General features: G+C 44.4%; 1 protein-coding gene across 6 annotated transcripts in view; it reads left to right on the top strand.

Annotated features, from left to right (window-relative positions):
* LOC132378234 (zinc finger protein 385D-like) overlaps positions 1-24576 on the top strand; it is a 452746-nt gene that overhangs the window by 414015 nt on the left and 14155 nt on the right. For all 6 annotated transcript variants that reach the window (XM_059944963.1, XM_059944966.1, XM_059944962.1 and 3 more), the window contains one exon: positions 7229-7456. In XM_059944963.1, coding sequence (XP_059800946.1) covers positions 7229-7456 — 228 coding nt within the window. The remainder of the gene's footprint in view (positions 1-7228; positions 7457-24576) is intronic.

The raw sequence follows: 24576 nt of genomic DNA, 5'->3' as shown, positions 1-24576 counted from the left end.
GTGTCACTGGTCTATGATCCACTCTGGTGAGCTGTGTCACTGGTCTCTGCTTCTCTCTGGTGAACTCTGTCAGTGGTCTATGTTCCACTCCTGCGAGCTGCGTCACTCGTCTATACTCCACTCTGACGTGCTGTGTCACTGGTCTATATTCCACTCTGGCGAGCTGTGTCACTGGTCTATGTTCGTTTCTGGCGAGCTATGTCACTGGTCTATACACCACTCTGTTGAGCTGTGTCAACGGTCTATGTTCCACTCTGGTGAGCTGTTTCACTGGTCTATGCTCCACTCTGATGAGCTGTGTCACTGGTCTATGTTCCAGTCTGGTGAGCTGTGTCACAGGTCTATGTTCCACTCTGGAGAGATGTTTCACTGGTCTATGCTCCACTCTGATGAGCTGTGTCACTGGTCTATGTTCCAGTCTGGAGATCTGTGTCATTGGTCTATACTCCACTCTGGCGAGCTGTCTCAACGGTCTATGTTCCACTCTAGCGAGCTGTGTCACTGGTCTATGTTCCACTCTGGTGAGCTGTGTCTCTGGTCTATGTTCCTCTCTGGAGAGATGTTTCACTGGTCTATGTTCCACTCTGACGAGCTGTGTCACTGGTCTATGATCCACTCTGGCGAGCTGTGTCACTGGTTTATACTCCACTCTGGCGAGCTGTGTAACTGGTCTATGCTCCACTCTGATGAGCTGTGTCACTGGTCTATGTTCCACTCTGGCGAGCTGTGTCACTGGTCTATGTTCCAGTCTGGTGAGCTGTTTCACTGGTCTATATTCCACTCTGGTGAGCTGTGTCATTGATCAATGTTCCATCCCAGCGAGCTCTGTCACTGGTCTATGTTCCACTCTGGCGAGCTGTGTCACTGGTCTATGTTCCACTCTGGCGAGCTGTGTCATTGGTCTATGTTCCACTCTGGCGAGCTGTGTCATTGGTCTATTTTCCACTCTGGCGAGCTGTGTCACTGGTCTATGATCCACTCTGGTGAGCTGTGTCAATGGTCTATGATCCACTCTGGCGAGCTGTGTCACTGGTCTATGCTCCTCTCTGGTGAGCTGTGTCTGTGGTCTATGCTCCACTCTGGAGAGCTGTGTCACTGCTCTATAATCCTCTCTGGCGAACTGTGTCTCTGGTCTCTACTCCACTCTGACGAGCTGTGTCACTGGTCTATGTTCCACTCTGGCGAGCTGTGTCACTGGTCTATGTTCCACTCTGGCGAGCTGTGTCATTGGTCTATGTTCCACTCTGGTGAGCTGTTTTACTGGTTTATGTTCCACTCTGGTGAGCTGTGTCACTGGTCTATACTCCACTCTGTTGAGCTTTGTCGCTGGTCTATATTCCACTCTGGTGAGCTGTGTCACTGGTCTATGTTCCACTCTGGCGAGCTGTGTCAATGATCTATGATCCACTCTGGTGATCTCTGTCACTCGTCTATACTCCACTCTGGGGAGCTGTGTCACTGGTCTATGTTCCACTCTGGTGAGCTGTGTCACTGGTCTATACACCACTCTGCTGAGCTGTGTCACTGGTCTATACTCCACTGTGGTGTGCTGTGTCACTGGTCTATACTCCACTCTGGTGAGCTGTGTCACTGGTCTATACTCCACTCTGCTGAGCTGTGTCACTGGTCTATACTCCACTCTGGCGATCTGTGTCTCTGGTCTATGTTCCACTCTGGCGAGCTGTGTCAATTGTCTATGATCCACTCTGGTGATGTCTGTCACTCGTCTATACTCCACTCTGGGGAGCTGTGTCACTGGTCTCTACTCCACTCTGGTGAGCTGTGTCACTGGTCTATACTCCACTCTGGTGAGCTGTGTCACTGGTCTATACTCCACTCTGACGAGCTGTGTCACTGGTCTATACACCACTCTGCTGAGCTGTGTCACTGGTCTATGATCCACTCTGGCGAGCTGTGTCACTGGTCTATGTTCCACTCTGGCGAGCTGTGTCAATGGTCTATGATCCACTCTGGTGATCTCTGTCACTGGTCTATACTCCACTCTGGGGAGCTGTGTCACTGGTTTATACTCCACTCTGGCGAGCTGTGTCACTGGTCTATGTTCCACTCTGGTGAGCTGTGTCACTGGTCTATACTCCACTCTGATGAGCTGTGTCACTGGTCTATGTTCCAGTCTGGTGAGCTGTTTCACTGGTCTATATTCCACTCTGGTGAGCTGTGTCATTGATCAATGTTCCATCCCAGCGAGCTCTGTCACTGGTCTATGTTCCACTCTGGTGAGCTCTGTCACTGGTCTATGTTCCACTCTGGCGAGCTGTGTCATTGGTCTATGTTCCACTCTGGTGAGCTGTGTCATTGATCAATGTTCCATCCCAGCGAGCTCTGTCACTGGTCTATGTTCCACTCTGGCGAGCTGTGTCACTGGTCTATGTTCCACTCTGGTGAGCTGTGTCACTGGTCTATGTTCCACTCTGGCGAGCTGTGTCATTGGTCTATGTTCCACTCTGGCGAGCTGTGTCATTGGTCTATTTTCCACTCTGGCGAGCTGTGTCACTCGGGTCATTGGTCTGAAGTAATTCAGTAAATTTGGTACTTTGTTAATAGTGGGTGATTTCATTAGAGTGAGCCCAGTTCTGTTTTTTCACAGCTGTTCTTTCAACTGTGTTGCTTTCAACATTTCAGAGAGCAGGTAAAATCCTTTGTATTGCTGAACAGTTAAGAAGCCGGGAAATACCAAGAGGTCTCCTAAAACTGAAAGCTCAGAGGCTGGCCCAGCTGTGGAAGAAACTGCCAGTTGAATGGTGGATGTGGGTTTAAGAGAAGTTTGGTTAAGTAATGTGCAGGGATCGGAGGATAGGGAGGGTCATGGTCCAATTGCAGATTGATTGGACTCTGCTGAACAATACTTAGGCATGGACCAGACAGTAAGACACAGAAGCACCATTAGGCGAGATGGTGTGATCGTGCTCCATTCAGCCTGTCGGGTCTGCTCCAGCATTCCATCATGTCTGCTATATTATCCCTCTCAACCCCATTTTCTTGCTTTTCCCCCTAACCTTAGGCTCGCTGACTAATCAAGAACCTATCAACCTCTTCTTTAAATCTACCCAATATCTAGACCTCCACAGCAGTCTGTAGCAATGAATTGCACAGATTAACAACCCTTAAGCTGTGCTCTCTGATCCTAGACTATCCCACTATAGATGGGTCAAAGGGCCTGGAGTGTTCTATAGAATGAGATGTCCTTTTGCAACAATCCAATGATTTCAGTGCTGCCTTTACTGAGACTGGTTGTTTATTTTGAAAACTTGGCAATTAATTTCTGTCATGCTCTCTGTGGAATTTGATTCTGGCTCTTCACACTCTTTATTCAAACCTCCAAGTTGCTGGAGCAATAATTTAGCCTCTGCTCCACTATCGTAGTCAACATGTAAGCAACTATAACTTAGCAGATTGATTTTGAAAGCATTTATGAGGGAATCATTGTTATTTGAAATGGCTCTAGAAATTCTGCACACCCAAACAGGTGCATTGTGCCATTACTGTGCAATCGCTGGTCCTCCATGGCAACGTCGCGTAGCCATTACAATCTGATGCGTATCTGACCCAGAAATAACATCAGCTGCACAAGCACAGTTCAGGGCAGGAAATGCACCGCCACATTTTTAAAGAGGCAGAAATAAACCTGAATAGTTGTTTCAGTAATGAATTTGTAATGATTTTTTGACAGCCCCTACATCCCCAGTAATATTTACAATATCGTAATTCTGAAATTATCTCATTGAATGGTTTCTGTATCTTCTGCCCCATGTCCGGGGGGGGGGGGAGGGGGGGGTGGGTTGGTGTGTGTGTGTGTGTGTGTGTGCGCGCGCGCGCGTGTGCGTCTGTGTGAGTGTGTGTGTGTCCCCGTGTGAGTGTCTGTGTGTGTGTGTGAGTGTGTCTGTGTGTGTGTGTCTCCGTGTGTGTGCGTGTGCGTGTGTGTGTATGTGTACTCTAGTCACTGCAGAGGCTTGCAATAATCTATCATGTTATCAAGCTGAACGATCTGTCACAGTCTTTAAAACTTTTTCCTGGAAAAATTCTACTTTCTAAACTGTTTGCAAACTTACAGTTTGCCTAATGATGTTAAGATCTGTTTACATTTAATATCAAAGCTTTGGGCTTTGGTGTTCACAAATCAATAATGGCTGGTTTTTATCTAAAAATACAAGTTCTAAATCATGTCAAGTGAAACAGTCATCTGAGTGTACTGAAGTTTTCAGGATAGTGAGCTGAATGCAAGTCATAATGAAACCCTTTTCACTCCTTTAAACAAAAGCTATTCTAGAATATGTTTATGGAAATAAGTGGTGAATGTGGCTCTCTTAGCTCTCCAAATCAATACGCTGTATCTGAAAGTGTTGATTGTTCTCCGCTTGCTAGATGAATGTGCACAATGCATTTTGTGTAGAAGAACTTGGAGGCAATGGTCCAAGAACTTACTTGTAGCAGCATCATAGGCACAGAGCAGCAGATAAATACACAAATTAAAGACGATTTTTGCGAGAAAGAAAAAGTTAAGTAAAAATAAAGTCCATTTGAGTGTAAAGTGATCTAAGTGGTCATAGTGCCCCTACATTGCAGTGATTAGACATTGGCAGGTCTGGACGAGGGATGAGGGTACAGGCACCGAAGTGCAGTGAAGCAACCTGTCCTGGGTGCAGGAGGTATGATGGGAAGGGAATTAAAGGATTGACTGAGCTGTGCCTAACCTTTGGTTGCCTTGACTGAAAGAGATGTGAAACAGTTGTCTTTCCTTGGAAATTGGTGTGAAAATATTGTCTTTAATTGCATTACTAATTATTACAGTAAGATTCATAGTCATGAATACAGTCACTTATACTTGGCCACCAAGTTGACCTATGCACTTGGCTAACTTGTGCCAATGGATGGAGAAGGTTAGTTCTTTAGGGGTTCACTCTAGTGTAGCAGTTAGCATAACACGATTACAACAGCAGTGACCTGGGTTCAATTGTGCCACTGTCTGTAAGGGCTTTGTGCGTTCTCCCCCCAACCATCTGCTGTTCTTCTGGGAGTTCCAGTTTCCAACCATAGACGTATAGGTTAGTAGCTGAATTGTTCACATGGTGTCATTGGTTGCTGTGGGGTCTTTGAGCCGAGAGGTACTGAATCTCCAAATAACAGTGGAGTGATGGAGTTAATAGAACACTATAGCATAGAAACGGACCTTTCGGCCCATCTAGTTTGTGCCAAATTATTAATCTACCACATCCCATTGACCTGCACCCGGCCCTTCATACCCCTTCCATCCATGTACCTATAACGTTGCAATTGAGCTTGCATGAACCACTTGTTCTGGCAGCTCATACAACAATCTCACCACCCTCTTAGTGAAGAAGTTTCCTCTCATGTTCCCTAGAAACATTTCACTTTTCACCCTTAACCTTAATAATAAGACTAAAATAATGATAATAAGCTGTAGCTGATTTGCTTTGTTGGCAACGAAGTAATCAAAGTTCTGGAAGCCTTCCCACTCTCTACAATTAACTATCTATTGAAGGAATTAAAAGCAGGTTAGCACACTATATCTTTTTTATAGAAGCCAAGAAGTTCAGTGGAGTCTGCTCATCTTTACCGTGAAAGCCAAGTGACACAGTGCCAATTTTATAAACATTCCAATATTAGTGCAGGAACAGTATTTTATGATTTATTGGTTATAGAAACCTAATGGATAACTGAGTGGTGGGATGGAGGCACGCCTCTACCAAAGGAGATGCAAGGCACTCCTTCCCTCCACTAGTCTGCGTGTCACCCTGGGGCAAAGTGTAACACCTTTTTAGCCCCCACCCCCAAATCCATGTTGCATGAAGCCACGGGAGCAGGTGGTGGATGGTCGTATGAGCAGCTGGTGCATATCACAACTCCTGGTTATGTGACCACTGACACCAGGTAGACAATCGCTGAATTGTACTGATAATGGCTGGGGTCACCCATCTTGTAAAGTCACTGCCCAGACAAAGGCAATGGCAAACCAATTCTGTGGAAGAGTTTGCCTGGACTGTCATTGTCATGGAAAGACCATGATCGCTTATTAGCATTGGACATGGTATATAATGATGATGATGAAAGGGTAATTCCAACTTATGATTTATAAAGCAATTCCCAGATGCAAATTTAATGGATGTCACACCAATTATGTAGTTACCCAGCACTTAGAATGAATTATCTAGACATTATCACGTCACTGTTACCGTGATGGTTGTGGAATAATAACGGGAAGGGACTTTACCAAAACCCCATTGGTTAAGTGTAGCAGATCTCCTTTTCATCTCGATTAGACACCATGTCTCAATAATGGTATGGGCTATTTAGTAAAGGAAGTAACTGTTAACTTTACCCCTGGAAGGAACATTTGGATTCAGTTTTGATCATTTAATAATGATGCATTTCACTGCATGTTTCAATGATGTGACAAAGAAAGCTAATCCTTACGTACCATTAATTCCTCACAGAGCATTCAGTCATAGGAGATGGTTAGTCACAGGCTAAGCTAGAATGAAACTCTTCCATACTGGCCAAACTGTTCACTAAATAGCAAGATAATCTTTATGATTGTGAATTGCTATAAAAATGGCTTTTTTGTGTTTGCTCTTCAGAAGGCATGTTTCCCTGTAGAACTGATAAGCTTTGTCTAAGAGGTGTTTAAGAAACTCTTCGATAGGCACAGAGATAGGTGCTTTGCGTCGTGTGTGACTGTTAGTACTTGGCCTTGCACCTTGGTCCCGGAGAAACGCTGTTTCATTTGGCTGTATACATGCATAGTTAAATGACAATTAAACTTGAACTTGAATGACAAGAAAAAATGGTCGGCTTTGCGGGAAGAAATGGTTAATTGATCTTAGAGTAGGTTATAAGGTCATCACAATGTCATGAGCCAAAGGGCCTGTAATATGCTCTACTGTTCTATGTTGTATATTCTATGTAAACTTTGAGTTAAAGTCAGTGCAGTTTATACGTCTAAGCTAAGGACCATTGACTCCAAATTAAATCCCAACCTCTAATAATTGTTTATTTACAGGAACCTTATCTGAAATTTACTTTTGAAAAGTACAATTGAAATGCAGGAAAGTAAATATTGCTGAACATATGCTAAATTACAAGATGCATTTAAAATGACATTTTGTGTGATATTGGATGTGTACCATGCTTGTGATAGATCTGGTTTGCCCTCGCCTTTCCTATCATGATTCCTTTTCTTTTAATCTAGACAGCAGTTCGGAGACAGCAACAATATCAAAAGGCACAACGCTGGCGGCAGCAAGTGACAGCGTAACAGCGGAGTCCGTCTCGGGTGTGGAGAAGTCTTTGACATCCAGTGGCTGCAACACAGCTGTTCCCAAGGAGACCGAGGAGGAGAAGGCAAAGCGACTTCTTTACTGCTCTCTCTGTAAAGTGGCTGTTAACTCGGCCTCACAACTGGAAGCACACAACAGTGGTGAGTCCCGGAGTTTCAACAAAGTTCAAAGTAAATTTATCTTCAAAGTGCATATATGTCACCATATACAATCCTGAGATATATCTTCTTACAGGCATTCATAGTAAAAACAAAGAAACACAACAGAATCAGTGAAAAACTACACATAAAGATGGAGAAGCAGCCAATGTGCAAAAGACAACAAATTGTGCAAATACAAAAAATAATATACAATATTGAGAACATGAGTTGTGGAGTTCTTGAAAGTGAGTCCACAGCTTGTGGAATCAGTTCAGTGTTGAGGTGAATGATGTTATCCACACTGGTTCAGGGGCCTGATGGTTGAGAGGCAATAACTGTTCCTGAACATACAGCACAAAAGCAGGCCCTTTGGCCTATCCAGTCTGTGCTGAACTATTATTTTGCCTAGTCCTATTAACCTGCATCTGAACCATAGCCCTCCATACCCCTCCCATCCATATACTTATCCAAACTTCTCTTAAATGTGACAATTGAACCCAAACCATCGCTTCTGCTTGCAGTTCATTCTACACTCACACCACCCTCTGAGTCGCTCGTGCGACCATCCACCCCCTGCTCCCATGACCCTGATCGAGGGGTTAAGCAGGCACTACACCTTGCCTAATGGTGGCCTTCCATAGAAACATATCACCATCATGCCACCCTAGTAGTCTCACAGGAAAAATCCTGCATGCATTTACCCTATTAATATCCCTCAGAATTTTGTATACCTCTATCAAATCTCCTCTCATTCGTCTGTGCTTCTGTGCTCTGGGGAATACCTTTCCATGTAGTTCAGGTCCTCTAGTCCTGGCACATCCTTGTAAATTTTCTCAACACTCTTTCAAACATAAGAGATAAGTGCTGAATCAGGCCATTTCTCCATCATGTCTACTCCACTGATATTGGCTGATTTGCTGTACTTTCGCTCTCAACCCCATTCTTCTTCCTTCTGCCCATAACCTTTGACACCCTGACTAACCAAGAACCAATCAACCTCCCTTTAAATATACCCAATGACTTGGCCTACACAAGTCAACTGTGGCAATGACTTCCACCATTCTCGGGCTAAAAGAATTCCTCTTCATCTCTGTTCTAAAGTCATGTCCTTGTATTCTGAGGCCATGCCCTCTGATTCTAAACTCTTTAACTTTAGGAAACATTATTTCCATGCCAATATTTGGTACCTTTCAAAAAGATTCACCCTCATTCTTCTAACTTCAGTGAGTACAAGCCCTATGCCATCAAACAGTCCTCATCTGTTAACCCTTTCATTCCTGGGATCAATCACATGAACCTTCTCTGGAACCTTCTCAATGCCAACACATCCTTTCTTAGGGAATCATGTAGTGCTAGAATAAAATAGCAAACTTTACATTTGAAAGTACAGTCCCTTACTTGGCCTTACAATAATACACTCTCAACATACACAAAATGCTGGTGGAACACAGCAGGCCAGGCAGCATCTATAAGGAGAAGCACTGTCGAAGTTTCTGGCCAAGACCCTTCGTCAAGAAGGGTCTTGTTCCTGACGAAGGGTCTCGGCCTGAAACGTCGACAGTGCTTCTCCTTATAGATGCTGCCTGGCCTGCTGTGTTCCACGAGCATTTTGTGTGTGTTGTTTGAATTTCCAGCATCTGCAGATTTCCTCGTGTTTGCTCCTTAAATAATACACTCTAGCCACTTTATTGGATACACCTATATTGACCAATCATTGACTATGTTTGTACTTGGCAAATGTTTCTACAGAAGTGGTTTCCATTGCTTTCTGGGCAGTACCTTTACAAGACGAGTGACCCCAGCCATTATCAATACTCTTCAGAGATTGTCTGCCTGGCGTCAGTGGTTGCATAAATAGGACTTGTGATATGCACCGGCTACTTGTACAGACACCTCCAACCTGCTCCCGTGGCTTCACATGGCCCAGATTAGGGGAGGGGGGTGCTAGGCAGGTTCTAAACCTCACCTCCTTTGGTAGAACCTGTGGGGGACTTCTTCACTCAGAGGGTGGTGAAAGTGTGGAACGAGTTGTCAGTGGAAATGGTGGATAAGGGTTTAATTAAGATGACTTTGGAGAAGTACACGAAGGATATGGAGGGCTATTGTCCAAGTGCAGGTCAATAGGTCTAGGCAGAGTAATAGTTTGGCATGAACTAGGAGAGCTAGGGCCTGTTTCTGCATTGCAATGATGTGTGACTCAAGGACTTTATTATCTATTTCCTTCAATCTACATTTGCTGCCTGTAAGTGTCAGGAAATCATCCACACATCCATCTGCTTCTTGGCCCAGCTTTGGAATTCACACCTGTAGGTCTGCTGATTCGGTCTCAGCTTGAGATGTGGGATAAAGTTTTCCAAGGATTTCATCAGGTCTTTTATTTTCTGACTAAGTTAGCAATAAGCTGTTACAAAAAATGTATCCTTAAATTCCTGACAATAATCTGAATTTCCTTTCATGACTGACGAATGTTAGTTACATTGCCTAGAAAAAATATTCACCCCCCCCTTGGAAATTTTCATGTTTATTGCCTTACAACATATAATGTCAGTGGGTTTAATTTGGCACTGATTAACAGAAAAAGACTTCCATTTCAACATGAAAACAGATCTCTACAAAGAGCTCTAAATTAATTACAAATATAAAACACAAAATAATTGATGGCATAAGTATTCACCCCCTCCCTTCAAGTCAGTATTTAGTAGATGTACTTTTGGCGGCAGTTACAGCCTTGAGTCTGTGTGGATAGGTCTCCATCAGCTTTGCATATCAGGACACTGCAATTTCTCCCCATTCTTCTTTACAAACTGCTCAAGCTCCGTCAAATTCCATGGGGATCACGAGTGAACGGCCCTTTTCAAGTCCAGACACAAATTCTCAATTGGATTGAGGTCTGGACTCAGACTTAGCCATCCCAGGACATTAACTTTGTTGGTTTTAAACCATTCCTGTACAGATTTGGCTTTGTGCTTGGAAAACAAATCTTCTCCAAGGTGTCAGTTCTCTTGCAGACTGCATCAGGTTTTCCTCCAGGATTTCCCTGTATTTTGCTGCATTCATTTTACCCTCTACCTTCACCAGCCTTCCAGGGCCTGCTGCAGTGAAGCATCCCCACAGCGTGATGCAGCCACCACCATGCTTCACGTAGGAATGGTGTCCGGTGTTCGGTTTACAACAAACATAATGTTTAGTCTGATGGCTAGAAAGCTCAACTTTGGTTTTATCAGACCACAGAACCTTCATCCAGCTGAACTCAGATGCCTTCTGGCAAATTCTAGCAGAGATTTCATATGAGTTTTTTTCAACAGTAGATTTCTCTTTGTCACTCTCCCGTAAAGCTGTGACTGGAAAAACCTAGGCAGCAGTTATTGTACATGCAGTCTCTTGTACCACAGCCACTGAAGCTTGTAACTCCTCCAGAGTTGTAATAGGTCTCTTGATGGCCTCCCTCACTGGTCCCCTTCTTGCACGGCCACTCAGTTTTTGAGGACAGCCTCCTCTAGACAGATTTACAGCAATGTCATATTCTTTCCATTTCTTGATGATTGACTTAACTGTACTGTATTGCAAGGGGTATTCAGTGACTTGGAAATGTTCTTGTACCCATCTCCTGACTTGTGCTTTTCAATAACCTTTTTGTGGGGTTGCCTGAAGTGTTCTTTTGTCTTCATAGTGTAGTTTTTGCCAGGATACTGACTCACCAGCAGTTGGACCTTCCAGATACAATACTAACAGAGATACTGAGGAGCAGACAGGGGGGCAGATTCTGAAATGGTGCAATAATAATAGGGCTGTTCTGATGGGTGATTTTAGCTTTCCTAATACTGACTGGCATCTCCTTACAGCAAGGGGTTTAGATGGGGTGGAGTTTGTTCGGTGTATTCAGGAGGTTTCCTGATGCAATATGTAGATAAGCCAACTAGAGGGGAGGTTGTACTTGATCTGGTATTGGGAAATGAACGTGGTCAGATGTCAGATCTCTCGGTGGGAGAACATTTTGGAGGTAGTGATCACAACTCTATACCATAGCGCTGGAGAAGGATAAGAGCAGACAATTTGGGAAAACATTTAATTGGGGTAGGGGGAAATATGGTGCTATTAGGCAGAAACTTAGGAACATAAATTGGGAGCAGATGTTCTCAGGGAAATGCATGGCAGAAATGTGGCAAATGTTCAGGGAACATTTGCATGGAGTTCTGCGTAGATATGTTCTATTGAGCAAGGGGAAGGATGGGAGGGTAAAAGAACTATGGGATGCAAAGGATGTGGAAAATCTAGTTAAGAAGAAAAGAAAACCTCATGAAAGTTTCAAGAAACTACAAACTTTGTAGGTACTGTAAGAGCTCTAGAAAATCACAAGGTTGCCAGGAAGGAGCTTAAGAATGAAATTATGAGAGCCTTGGTGAGCTGGATTAAGGAAAAACCCTAAGGCATTCTTCAAGTATGCAAAGGACAACAGGATGAGCCATGTGAGAATAGGACCAATCAGGTGCGATACTGGAAACATGTGCACGAAGTCAGAGGAGGTAGCAGAAGTATTTATTGAATACTTTGCTTCAGTATTCACCAGGGAAAAGGACCTTGGCAGTTGTGGGGATAACTTACAGCAGACTGAAACACTTGAGCATATAGACATTAAGAAAGAGGATGTGCTGGAGCTTCTGAAAAATATAAAGTTAGAGAGGTCGCCAATTCTGGACGAGATATACCCCAGGATACTATGGGAAATGAGGGAGGAGATTGCTGAGCCTCTGATGATGATCTTTAGGGATGGGAGAAGTACCGGAGGATTGGAGGGTTGCAAATGTTGTTCCCTTATTCAAGAAAAGGAGTAGAGATAGTCCAAGAAATTATAGGCCAGTGAGTCTTACTTCAGCGGTAGACAAGTTGTTGGAGAAGATCCTGACAGGCAAAATTTTTGAGCATTTGTAGGGACATAATCTGATTGGGTATTGAATTCTTTGAGTGTGTAACAAAACATGTTGATAAAGGAAGACCAGTGGATGTAGTGTATATGGATTTCAGTAAGGCATTTGATAAGGTTCCCAGTGCAAGGCTTATTCAGAAAATAATGAGGCATGGGATCCAAGGAGACCTTGCTTTGTGGATCCAGAATTGGCTTGCCAACAAAGGGCAAAGGGTGGTTGTAGATGATTTGTATTCTGCATGGAGCTCAGTGGCCAGTGGTGTTCCACAGGGATCTGTTCTGGGACCCCTCCGTGTGATTGAGTTCAGGAGCTGTGAGGTAATGTTACAGCTATATACGACCTTAGTTAGACCCTACTTAGAATATTGTGTTCAGTTCTGGTCACTACAGGAAGGATGTGGATACTGTAGAGAGAGTGCAGAGGAGATTTACAAGGATGGTACCTGGATTGGAGAACATGCCTTATGAGAATAGGTTGAGTGAACTCGACCTTTTCCCCTTGAAGTGGCGGAGGATGAGAGGTGACCAGATAGAGGTGTACAAGATGATGAGAGGTATTGATCGTGTGGATAGCCAGAGGCTTTTTTCCACGGCTGAAATGGCTAACTCGAGGGGCATAGTTTTAAGGTGCTTGGAAATAGGTACTGAGGGGATGTCAGGAGATGCTAGTTAAAGAGGTAGAGGCAGATACAACAGGGTCTTTTAATGACTCTTAGATAGGTACATGGAGCTGAGAAAGGGTATGCAGTAGGGAAATTCTAGACAGGTTCTAGTGTATGTTACATGGTCGGCACAACATTGTGGGCCAAAGGGCCTGTAATGTGCTGTAGATTTTCTATGTTCTGTGTTCTACATTCCTCTCTAAATGTCTCCTAAAAATCTCTCATGTTTCTTTGTCTACCACTACCACATGCAGCACAGTGCAGGTACCCAGCAGTCCCGGTGCAAAAGACCTGTCCCTCACATCTCCTTTGAACTTACCTTCTCTCACCTCTGCTATTAGACAGTTCAACCCCTGAAAAAAGATACTCTCAGTCTACTCTATCTATGCCTCTCGTAATCTTGTGAGCCTCTATCAGATCTCTGCTCAGCCTCCACCACTCCAAAGAAAATAACCCCATTTTGTCCAACCTCTCATTATTACACATGCCCGCTAATCCTGGTGCTAAACCTCTTCCACACCCTCTCAGAAGCCTCAGCATCATTCCTCTAGCGGGGCAACCAGAACTCTATAAAATAGTCCAGATGCCGCCTAACTAGAGTTTATCAAGCTGCAACATAACTTCCTGACTTTTGAACCCAGTGCTTCAACTAATGAAGGCAAGTATGCCGTATGCCTTCTGAACCACCCTCTCAACCTGTGTAGCCACTTTCAGGGAGCTAAGAACACGGACCCCAAGATCCCTCTGCTCGTCAACACTCTTAGGCTACATCCACACTACACTGGATAAATCTGTAAACAAAGCATTTTCTCTTCGTTTTTACCCTTTGTCCACACTAAAATGGTGTTTTCGTCCCCCGAAACCGGAGCTTTGCAGAAATGCTCTCCAAAGTGTGTATTTTTGAAAACTCCGGATTGGCCAGATCAGTGTGGACCGGGTAACCGGAGACTTTTGAAAACGGTGTCAGACGGCAGCGCGCTATTTCATTGTTTTCCTGAACACAATCTAACAACTTCAGAACAAACGGCAATGAGACTGAAGCCAGTAGAGCTAGAAATGTACTCACCAAATACTTTGACCCATAACTTACTGAATAAATACGTATACTCACTTTGCCCTGTTTTCTGTCCTTGCTCGTATGAAGGTGGTTTCACCTATTTATGCAAGTACTTCTCTGACAATAGATGTGTCAGATGTGCCTAATGTAACGTTGTATGGAAATACAAGATAACACTGATGCAGACATGTTTTATACATTTAACAAGGGGCTTTATTAATGCAACAGAGTTTGTCAGTTTCTCAATGTTCGTCGTCAGCCGGGTCATACTGCCCGTGAACTCCCTGTCGGTTGCCTCCATACACTCCAGTATTTGTTTTGTTTTACTTTAAGTTCTCCTGCACGAGAGCCAACAGCTGTCCGTCGTTTTAAGTTTTTCCAGTCTGTAACTACACAAACGCGCACTTTTACGGGGAGATTCGACACCAAACAGGTCGCTTGTTTTTGGTACATGTGTCCCGCGCATGCGCAGAAGGAGGAGATTTGCCGTAATCTCCATTTCAGTGTGGACAGAGATATTTTTCAAAATGCATAGTGTGGACGCCCATCGTTTTTACGTGAAACCGGCGTTTTCAAAATTATCCGGTCTAGTGTGGATGTAGCCTTACATTTTCATCCATGTTATTAATACGCATCACAAACACCAGATCCCTGTGGAACAACCAAAATCAACAATCTGAAACAGACAGCATCACTTCAATCACACTTCTTCCACATTCTGATATCTGGTCTGAAAATAGCTGAACCTTAACCATGTCGAGTTCTGAATCCAAATGTCATAGATCCGTGATGAATTGGCCTCTTGGATTCAGAACTAGCTGACACATCGAACACAGAGTAGTGGTCGAAGGGGCTTATTCTAGCTGGAAGCCTGACTACCCTGTTCACCCTGCAACAGCTGCACGATGCTCCCCGACCCCAAACTCGCACCTCCGCATATGAAACAGTTTACAATTAGCTTTATTTATCACATATACATTGAAGTATACAGTGAAATGCATTATTTGCATCAAATCAAATCAGTGAGGACCAAGTGTCAACATGCTTCCAGTGCCAACGTAGCATGCCTACAACTTACTAACCCAGATGTCCCTGGAGTCTGGGAGGAAGCCCATGTGGTCACGGGAAGAACATATTAACTCCTTACAGACAGTGGTAGGAATTGAACTCTGATCCGTGTTCACTGGCACTGTAAGCGATTGCACTAACATGGCACCCCTGATACTGGGTGTGCAGTGAGGCTCTGTTTCACTGGAGACTGTCATTGCCCCTCACTTCTGTGGCACAAACATGACTTGCCACCTGTCAGCTGTCTGCATCTCACCCAGGCACAAGCTGCAGGCGTTGGAAACGGAGCGGAACCTGGTGCAGTCGTCGCGGCGTAGGAAGAGCAATAACAGGTGGCTGGGCTTGAGATCCTGCCCTGAGGAACTCCTGTCACAATGTCTTCATTTACCTTTCCAGCTACAACCGTTTTACTGAGTACAGCTTGTGACTGGGGAGTTTTCACCTTGATCCCATTCAGAAATTGTATTAATTTATTTAGAGACATAGCACGGAACCCATTCTTGTGGCCCACCAAGTCGCGCTGCCCAGCAACCCCCAGTTTAATCTAATCACGGGACAATTTACAATGATCAATTAATCTACTAACCTGTGTGTCTTTGAACTGTGGGAGGAAACTGGAGAATCCCGAGGAAACCCACGCACACATGGGAAGGAACATGCAAACTGTCTTACAGGATGCACAGGAATTGAACTCTGAACTCTGACGCCCTGATCTGTAATAATGCCGTGCTAACTGCTAAACTACTGTGGTACCTCAGTTTTATCAGGAAGTCCTGATATCGCAGTCAATCAAACACAGTGACACTCACCTTCCTGTGACATTTGTGAGAAGAAACGGGTGCAGTCACTGGGAGAACGTACAAACTCCTCACACACAGCGGTGTGAGTTAACTGTAAAGTGCTGTAAAGTATGGTGCTAACTGCTAAGCTACTATGTGACATTTAGACAAGTTGATGGACAGAGGGATATGGCAAATGGGATTATCTTCGACAGGCATCTTGGTTGGCGTGGATCATTTGGACCAAGGGGACTGATATCATGTTGTATATTTCTGTGAACCTATGAATCTTGTTGATGTACAGTGGATTCTGGTCAATTGAGACCAGTACATCTTGACTTAGGCTCTGCCCCAATTAGGAGAAGTTTCATTGAAATAATTAAAAGGCATAAAAAGACAAACTGAGTAACAAATTATGTATTTAAAGGCAATGTTATTGGTAAAGAACACTACCAATAATACTACAGTAATATAGAACTATGTATTAGAGCCTAATAGTTACTGTCAGAGAAAATCGTCCAGTGAAGGCAATGAACAGAATGAGTGCAGACACCTAGAGCCGGTAATGGTCTGCCTCTCATACAATGCTTTCAACGATTGCATCCTCCAAACCTTTGTTTCATTGTAACAGAATCTGAATAAGGTTTAATATCCCTGACATGCCATAAAATGTGTTGTTTTGCAGCAACGGTGCAGTGCATTGCATAGTAATAACAATCTAAAAATTACAATAAGAAATATGTATAAAAAATTAAATTGACCAGGTAGTGCAAAAAACAGAAATTTTTAAAAAAAGTAGTGAGGTAGTGTTCATGGATCCAATGTCCATTTAGAAATCAAATGACAGAGGGAAAGAAGCTGATCTTGAATCACTGAATATGTGCCTTTAGGCTTCTGTACTACCTGATGGTAGCAATGAGAAGAGGACATGTCCTGGATGATGGGGGTCCTTAATGATGGATGCTGCCTTTTTGAGGCATTGCCTTTTGAAAGTATCCTGGATGCCCACGACGGAACTGGCTGAGTTTACAACTTTCTGCAGCTTTTTCTGATCCTGGGCAGTGGCCCCTCCGTACCAGATGGTGATGCCACCAGTTAGAATGCTTTCCATGGTACATCTGTAGAAAGTTGCAAGTGTCTTTGGTGACATACCTATTCTCCTCAAACTCCTACTGAAATATAGTTGTTGTGACCTTTTTAATTGCATCAATGTGTTGAGCCCAGGATAGATCTTCAGAGATGTTGACTCACAGGAGCTTGAAAATGCTCACTCTTTCCATTACAGCAGGTGTGTGTTTCCTCAACTTACCCTTCTAGAAATCCACAATCAATTCCTTGGTTTTACTGATATTGAGGGCAGGGTTGTTGCTGTGACGTAACGCAACCAGCTGATCTTTCTCACTGCTGTACACCATCTGAAATTCTGCCAACAGTAGATGGCGTTTGAGCTGACCTTACCCACACACTCATGGGTGTACAGAGAGCAGTGGGCTAAGCACATATCCTTGAGGGGCACCGGTGCTGGTTGTAAGCAAGGAGGAGATGTTATTTCCGATCCACATGGACTGTGAGGTGAAGGATCCAGTTACAGAGGGAAGTACAGAGGCCCATGTTTTGGAACGTTCAAGATATTTATCAATATCTTCAAATTTTTCATAGTCCTAACTTGTTGAAGTAGTGAAATTGTTTCACTTTTCATTCCTGGTTATTTCTGGCATCTTAAAGCCTGAATGTTTGAAACCTCAGTGAGCAAAATGTTCCAAATTATCTTACTGCTTATTTCTCACCAGCTATCACTGACAAAAATCACTGCTTTTTAAACACAAAACACACAGCTGACACTATTTAAAAACTGTTCTGCACAGTACAGCGTCTAATGGCCACACTAGCATGTGCAACTGAGGCTAGTTAAAACCTGTTTGGCAAGCTTCCTGCCTCAGTTAAGACCACAAAACTATAAGATACAGGAACAGAATTAGGCCATTTAGCCCATCAGGTCTGCTGTACCATTTCATCATGGCTGATCTATTTTCCCTTTCAGCCCCAATCTCCTGCCTTTCCTCCAAGTGGCATAATGTCCCAAATAAATTAAGGGAATCCTGACAACGGTCTGAATTAGTGCTTGTTCTTTGAGAGTTGTCCCAAATAAGCAGCTGTCCTGATTAAATGATGGCCCAATTAACCAGAATCCATGTATATTATGATCAATTAGATTCATGACATAGGATCTTTGAATATTGTCACCTTGTCACGGAGGAGAGGCTTGTGAGTTCCTGAATCGCGAGAGAGATGCCGTAGGGAGCTTTGATCTTGAGAGGGTCTCCTGTGGCGGTAAGGTCAAGCTGGAGTTTCCAGGCAGAGAGAGAACCGACAGTTGAGATGATGAATCTTCATAATGGCAGCAAGGCTGCGACAGTGAGGGGTCCCCAGTCATCTTGCTTTGCCTGCCACTGGTCCCTGCCCCCGATCTGTCAAAAACGGGGTGTTGGCTGTCAGCCTCCTCATGTTAAACAGTCACGCACAGGCCTTCTCCCGTAAGGAAGTAACCTTTGGAAGAACATCATACTCAACTGGAGTGATCACACAACGAATAGGTTCATATGAACTATTTCTGTCAGGCACTGGCATTCTATCCCGTTCTGGAGCACTGACTGATAAATTGAATGTCACTCAGCCATCAGACGGCAAGCGGTGTGGATGAACTACAGGGAAACACAGAGAACCACACATCCGTGCCTGGAAATATCAAGAACGCACAATGCCGTAGAAATCAGGACGTTACATGGGGCAGTGGTAAAGGAATAGTGTGAGTGGCTTACACCATGTAGTTTCAAATCACCTCCCCAAAATATTGCTATTATGGAAAACCATAATACTTTACTGATTCCTGAATCACTGCTGTTTGCTCCAATAACATAAACTGTCAGTAACAGCAGGCAGCAGTAATGTCAGTAATATCAGGCAACAGTCTTCGCTCTGGAAGACACTAGTAGTATGGTGCCAGGGGGCATGAGGTGTGTGAAGTTACCATGACTAGAGAGAAGGTTCTTGGGAAACTGAAAGGTCTGATAGTCACCTGGACCAGATGGTGTACACCCCAGAGTTCTAAAAGAGGTGGCTGAAGAGATTGTGGAGGCACTAGTAATGGTCTTTTATGAATAACTTTATTCTGGAATGGTTCTGGAAGACTAAAAAATAGAAAATATCACTCCATTCTTCAAGAAGGGAGAGAGGTAGAAGAAAGGAAACTATAGGCCAATTACTTTGACCTCAGTGGTTGGGAAGATGTTGGAGTCGATTATTAAGAATGAGATTTCAGGGTATTTGGAGGCACATGACAAAATAGGCCATAGTCAGCAATAGAGAGAAAATACAAAAAATGGAGCTGCAAAGGGACTGGGGAGTCCTTGTGCAGGATTCCCTTAAGGTTAATTTGCAGGTTGAGTCTGTGGTGAGGAAGACAAATGTAATGTTGGCATTTATTTCAAGAGAACTAGAATATAAAAGCAAGGATGTAATATTGAGGCTTTATAAAGTACTGGTGAAGCCTCACTTAGAGTATTGTGAGCCATTTTGAGGCCCTTAACTTAGAAAGGATGTGCTGAAACTGGAGAGGGTTCAAAGGATGTTCACAAAAATGATTCCAGGATTGAATGGCTTATGTTAAAAAACATAGAAAATCTACTGCACAATACAGGCTCTTCAGCCCACAAAGCTGTTCCAAACATGTCCTTACCTTAGAACTACCTATGCTTTACCCATAGCCCTCTATTTTTCTATGTATCCATCCAGGAGTCTCTTAAAAGACCCTTTCAGTTCTGCCTCTGGAACCACCGCCGGCAGCCCATTCCACACACACACCACTCTCTGCGTAAAAAAACTTACCCCTGACGTCTCCTCTGTACCAACTTCAAAGCACCTTAAAACTGTGCCCTCTTGTGCTAGCCATTTCACTGGGGAAAAGCCTCTGATTATCCACACGATCAGTGCCTCTCATCATCTTGTATACCTCTATCAGGTTACCTCTCATCCTCCGTCACACCAAGAAGAAAATTCTGAGTTCACTCAACCTATTCTCATAAGGCATGCTCCCCAATCCAGGCAAGAACCTTGTAAGTCTCCTCTGCACCCTTTCTATGGTTTCCACGTCCTATGGTTTCCAAGAGGCAACCAGAATTGAGCACAGTACTCCAAGTGGGGTCTGACCAGGGTCCTATATACATTACCTCTTGGCTCTTAAACTCAATCCCATGATTGATGAATGCCAATGCTCTGTATGTCTTCTTAACCAGAGTCAACCTGCGTAGCAGCTTTGAGTGTCCTATAGACTCAGACCCCAAGATCCCTCTGATCCTCCTCACTGCCAAGAGTCTTACCATTAATACTATATTCTGCCATCATATTTGGCCTATCAAAATGAATCACCTCACACTTATCTGGGTTGAACTCCACCTGCTACCTCTCAGCCCAGTTTTGCATCCTATCAATGTCCCGTTGTAACCTCTGACAGCCCTCCACACTATCCACAACACTTCCAACTTTTGTGTCATCAGCAAATTTACTAACCCATCCCTCCACTTCCTCATCCAGGTTATTTATAAAAATCACCAAGAGTAGGGGTCCCAGAACAGATCCCTGAGGCACTCCACTGGTCACTGGATGAAGAGTGTTTGAAGACTCTGGGCCTGTATTCACTGGAATTCAGAAGAATGGGGGTGACCTCATTGAAATCTATCGAATGGTAAAAGGCCTTGGTAGAGTGGATGTGGAGAGGATGTTTCCTATTGTGGGAGAGTATAAGAGCAGAGGACACAACCTCAGAATAGGGAGGCGTCCTTTTAGAACAGAGATGAGGAGGAATTGCTTTAGGCCAGAGTGTTGATTCTATGGAATTCTTTGCCACAGGCAGTGATGGAGCCCAAGTCTTTATGTAAATTTACGACAGAGTTGATAGATTCTTGATTAGTCAGGGTATCAAGGGATAAGGGGAGAAGGCAGGAGATTGGGACTGAGAGGGAAATTGGACCAGCCATGATGAAATGCTGGAGCAGACTCGATGGGCCAAATGGCCCAGTTCTGCTCCTATACCTTATGGTCTTATGGTCTAACAGAGAGTTTGGATGAAATGGAGACAAATAGAGTTGTCTCCTGAAGTGATTTTTAATGCCACGTGCGTGGTTGTGTGTGCGCGCGCATGTGTGTAGGCACGTATTCATCCCCTTCAATATTACAGAATAAATCAGTGTTGCAGCCAATTGCTTTTATAGGTCATATAATTAGTTAAATGGGGTTAAATGCAGTCAAAGTGTTTCAACTGATTGTAGAAAAAATATACCAGTATAGAACATAGAAATCTACAGCACGTTACAGATCCTTCAGCCCTCAATGTTGTGCCAACCAAGAAACCTACTCTAGAAACTGCCCAGAATTTCCCTACCACATAGCCCTCTGTTTTTCCAAGCTCCATATACCTATCAAAGAGTCTTTTAAAAGACCCTATTGTACTCATACACCTCCATCACCATAACTGGCAGTGCATTCCACACACCCACCACTCTCTGTGTGAAAAAGGTACCTCTGACATTCCCCTTGTACCTACTTTCAAGCACCTTTAAAACTATGCATCCTTGTGTTAGCCACTTCAGCCCTGGGAAAAAGCCTCTGACTATCCACACGATCAATGTCTCTCATCATCTTATACACCTCTATCAGGTCACCTCTCATCCTCTGTCGCTCCAAGGAGAAAAGGCCAAGCTCACTCAACCTATTCTCATAAGGCACACTCTCCAATCCAAGCACCATCCTTGTAAATCTCCTCTGCACCCTTTCTATGGCTTCCACATCCTTCCTGTAGTGAGGTGACCAGAACTGAGCACAGGTGGTGTCGAACTAAGGTCTTATATAGCTGTAACATTACCTTATAGCTCTTGAAATCAATCCCATGCTTGATGAATGCCAACACACCATACACCTTTTTAACCACAGTGTCAACCTGTGCAGCAGCTTTGAGTGTCCCATGGACACAGACCCAAAGATTTCTCTGATCCTCCACACTGCCAAGACTCTTAACATTAATATTATATTCTGTCTTTAAATTTGACCAACTGAAATGAACCACTTCACACTTATCTGGGTTGAACTCCATCTGCCACTTCTCAGCCCAGCTCTGCATCCTATCAATGTCCTGCTGTAACCTCCAACAACCCTCCAGACTATCCACAACACCCCCAACCTTTGTGTCATCAGCAAACTTACTAACCCACACTTCTAATTCCTCATCCAGCTCATTTATAAAAATCTCAAAGAGCAGAGGTCTCAGAAAAGATCCCTACGAAATACCTCTGATCACCGACCTACATGCAAGTCATGTCGAGTCACTTCTTATTGTTGTTTCAACCATAACTGCTGGCACAGTACACAGTAAAAATGAGACAACGTTTTTCAGGACCATGATGCTACATGAAACAGTACAAAAACTAGACTGAACTATGTAAAAAACAACACAGAGAAACATTACACTAGACTACAGACCTACCCAGGACTGCATAAAGTGCACAAAACAGTGCAGGCATTACAATAAATAATAAACAGGACAACAGGGCAGTAAGGAGTCAGTCCAGGCTCTGGGTATTGAGGAAACTGATGGCTTGGGGGAAGAAACTGTTACATAGTCTGGTTGTGAGAGCCCAAATGCTTCGGAGTCTTTTCCCAGACGGCAGGAGGGAGAAGAGATTGTACGAGGGGTGCATGGGGTCCTTCATAATGCTGTTTGCTTTGCAGATGCAGAGTGTAGTGTAAATGTCCGTGATGGCGGGAAGAGAGACCCCGATGATCTTCTCGGCTGACCTCACTATCCGCAGCAGGGTCTTGCGATCCGAGACGGCGCAATTTCCGAACCAGGCAGTGATGCAGCTGCTCAGGATGCTCTCAATACAACCTCTGTAGAATGTAATGAGGATGGGGGGTGGGAGATGGACTTTCCTCAGCCTTCACAGAAAGTAGAGACGCTGCTGGGCTTTCTTTGCTATGGAGCTGGTGTTGAGAGACCAGGTGAGATTCTCCGCCAGGTGAACACCAAGAAATTAGGTGCTCTTAACGATCTCTACCAAGGAGCTGTCAATGTTCAGCGGGGAGTGGTCACTCTGTGCTCTCCTGAAGTCAACAACCATCTCTTTTGTTTTGTTCACATTCAGAGACAGGTTGTTGGCTCTGTACCAGTCCGTTAGCCGCTGCACCTCCTCTCTGTAAGCTGACTCGTCGTTCTTGCTGATGAGACCCACCACGGTCGTGTCATCAGCGAACTTGATGATATGGTTCGAGCTGTGTGTTGCAGCACAGTCGTGGGTCAGCAGAGTGAACAGCAGTGGACTGAGCACGCAATCCTGGGGAGCCCCCGTGCTCAGTGTGATGGTGTTGGAGATGCTGCTTCCGATCTGGACTGACTGAGGTCTCCCAGTCAGCAAGTCTAGGATCCATTTGCAGAGGGAGGTGTTCAGGCCCAGTAGGCTCAGCTTTTCAATCAGTTTCTGAGGGATGATTGTGTTGAATGCTGAACTGAAGTCTATGAACAGCATCCAAATGTATGTGTCTTTTTTGTCCGGGTGGGTTAGGGCCGGGTGGAGGGTGATGGCAATGGCGTCATCTGTTGAGTGGTTGGGACAGCACGCAAACTGCAGGGGGTCCAGTGAGGGGGGCAGCAGGGTCTTGATGTGCCTCATGATGAGCCTCTCGAAACACTTCATGATGACGGATGTAAGTGCAACGGGACGGTAGTCATTGAGGCAGGACACTGAAGACTTCTTCAGCACGGGGACAATGGTGGCGGCCTTGAAGCACATTGGAATGTTGGCGCTGCTCAGGGAGATGTTGAAGATATCAGTGAGAACATCTGCTGGCTGGTCTGCACATCCTCTAAGCACTCTACCAGGAATATTGTCTGGTCCAGCGGCCTTCCTTGGGTTGACCCTGCACAGGGTTCTCCTCACATCGGCCACGGTGAGACACAGCACCTGGACATTTGTAGGAGGGGTGGACTTCCTCGCCGCCACGTCATTTTCCGCCTCAAAACGGGCATAGAAGTTATTCAGTGCATCTGGGAGGGAGGCATCACCCGCACAGTCAGGTGATGTTGTCCTGTAACTAATACCCTTCCACATGTGCCGCATGTTGCTGCTCTCCTGGAAGTGGCTGTGGATTCGCTAGGCATGTGCACACCATCCCTTTGCCTTCTGTGGGCAAGCCAATTCTGGATCCACAAAGCAAGGTCTCCTTGGATCCTACACCTCCTTACTTTCTGAATGAGTCTTGCATGGGGAATTTTATCAAATGCCGTACTGAAATCCATATACACTCCATCCACTGCTCTACTTCCTTTCTTGAACAAATGAACAACACTTGCAATCCTCCAATCCTCTGGTACTTCTCCTGTCACTATTGATGATACAAAGATCATTGCCAAAGCAATTTCCTCTCTCGCTTCCCACAATACCCTGGGGTATATCTCATCCAGTCCTGGTGACTTAGATCTAACAATGCCTTTCAAAAGCTCCCACACATCCTCTTTCTTAACGTCTATACTGTCAAGCATTTCAGTCAACTGTAAGTCACCCCCACAACTACCAAGGCCCTTT

The sequence above is a fragment of the Hypanus sabinus genome, chromosome 20 (genome assembly GCF_030144855.1).
Source record: "Hypanus sabinus isolate sHypSab1 chromosome 20, sHypSab1.hap1, whole genome shotgun sequence".
Lineage (NCBI taxonomy): Eukaryota > Metazoa > Chordata > Chondrichthyes > Myliobatiformes > Dasyatidae > Hypanus > Hypanus sabinus.
This window is presented reverse-complemented; position numbering and strand designations above follow the sequence as displayed.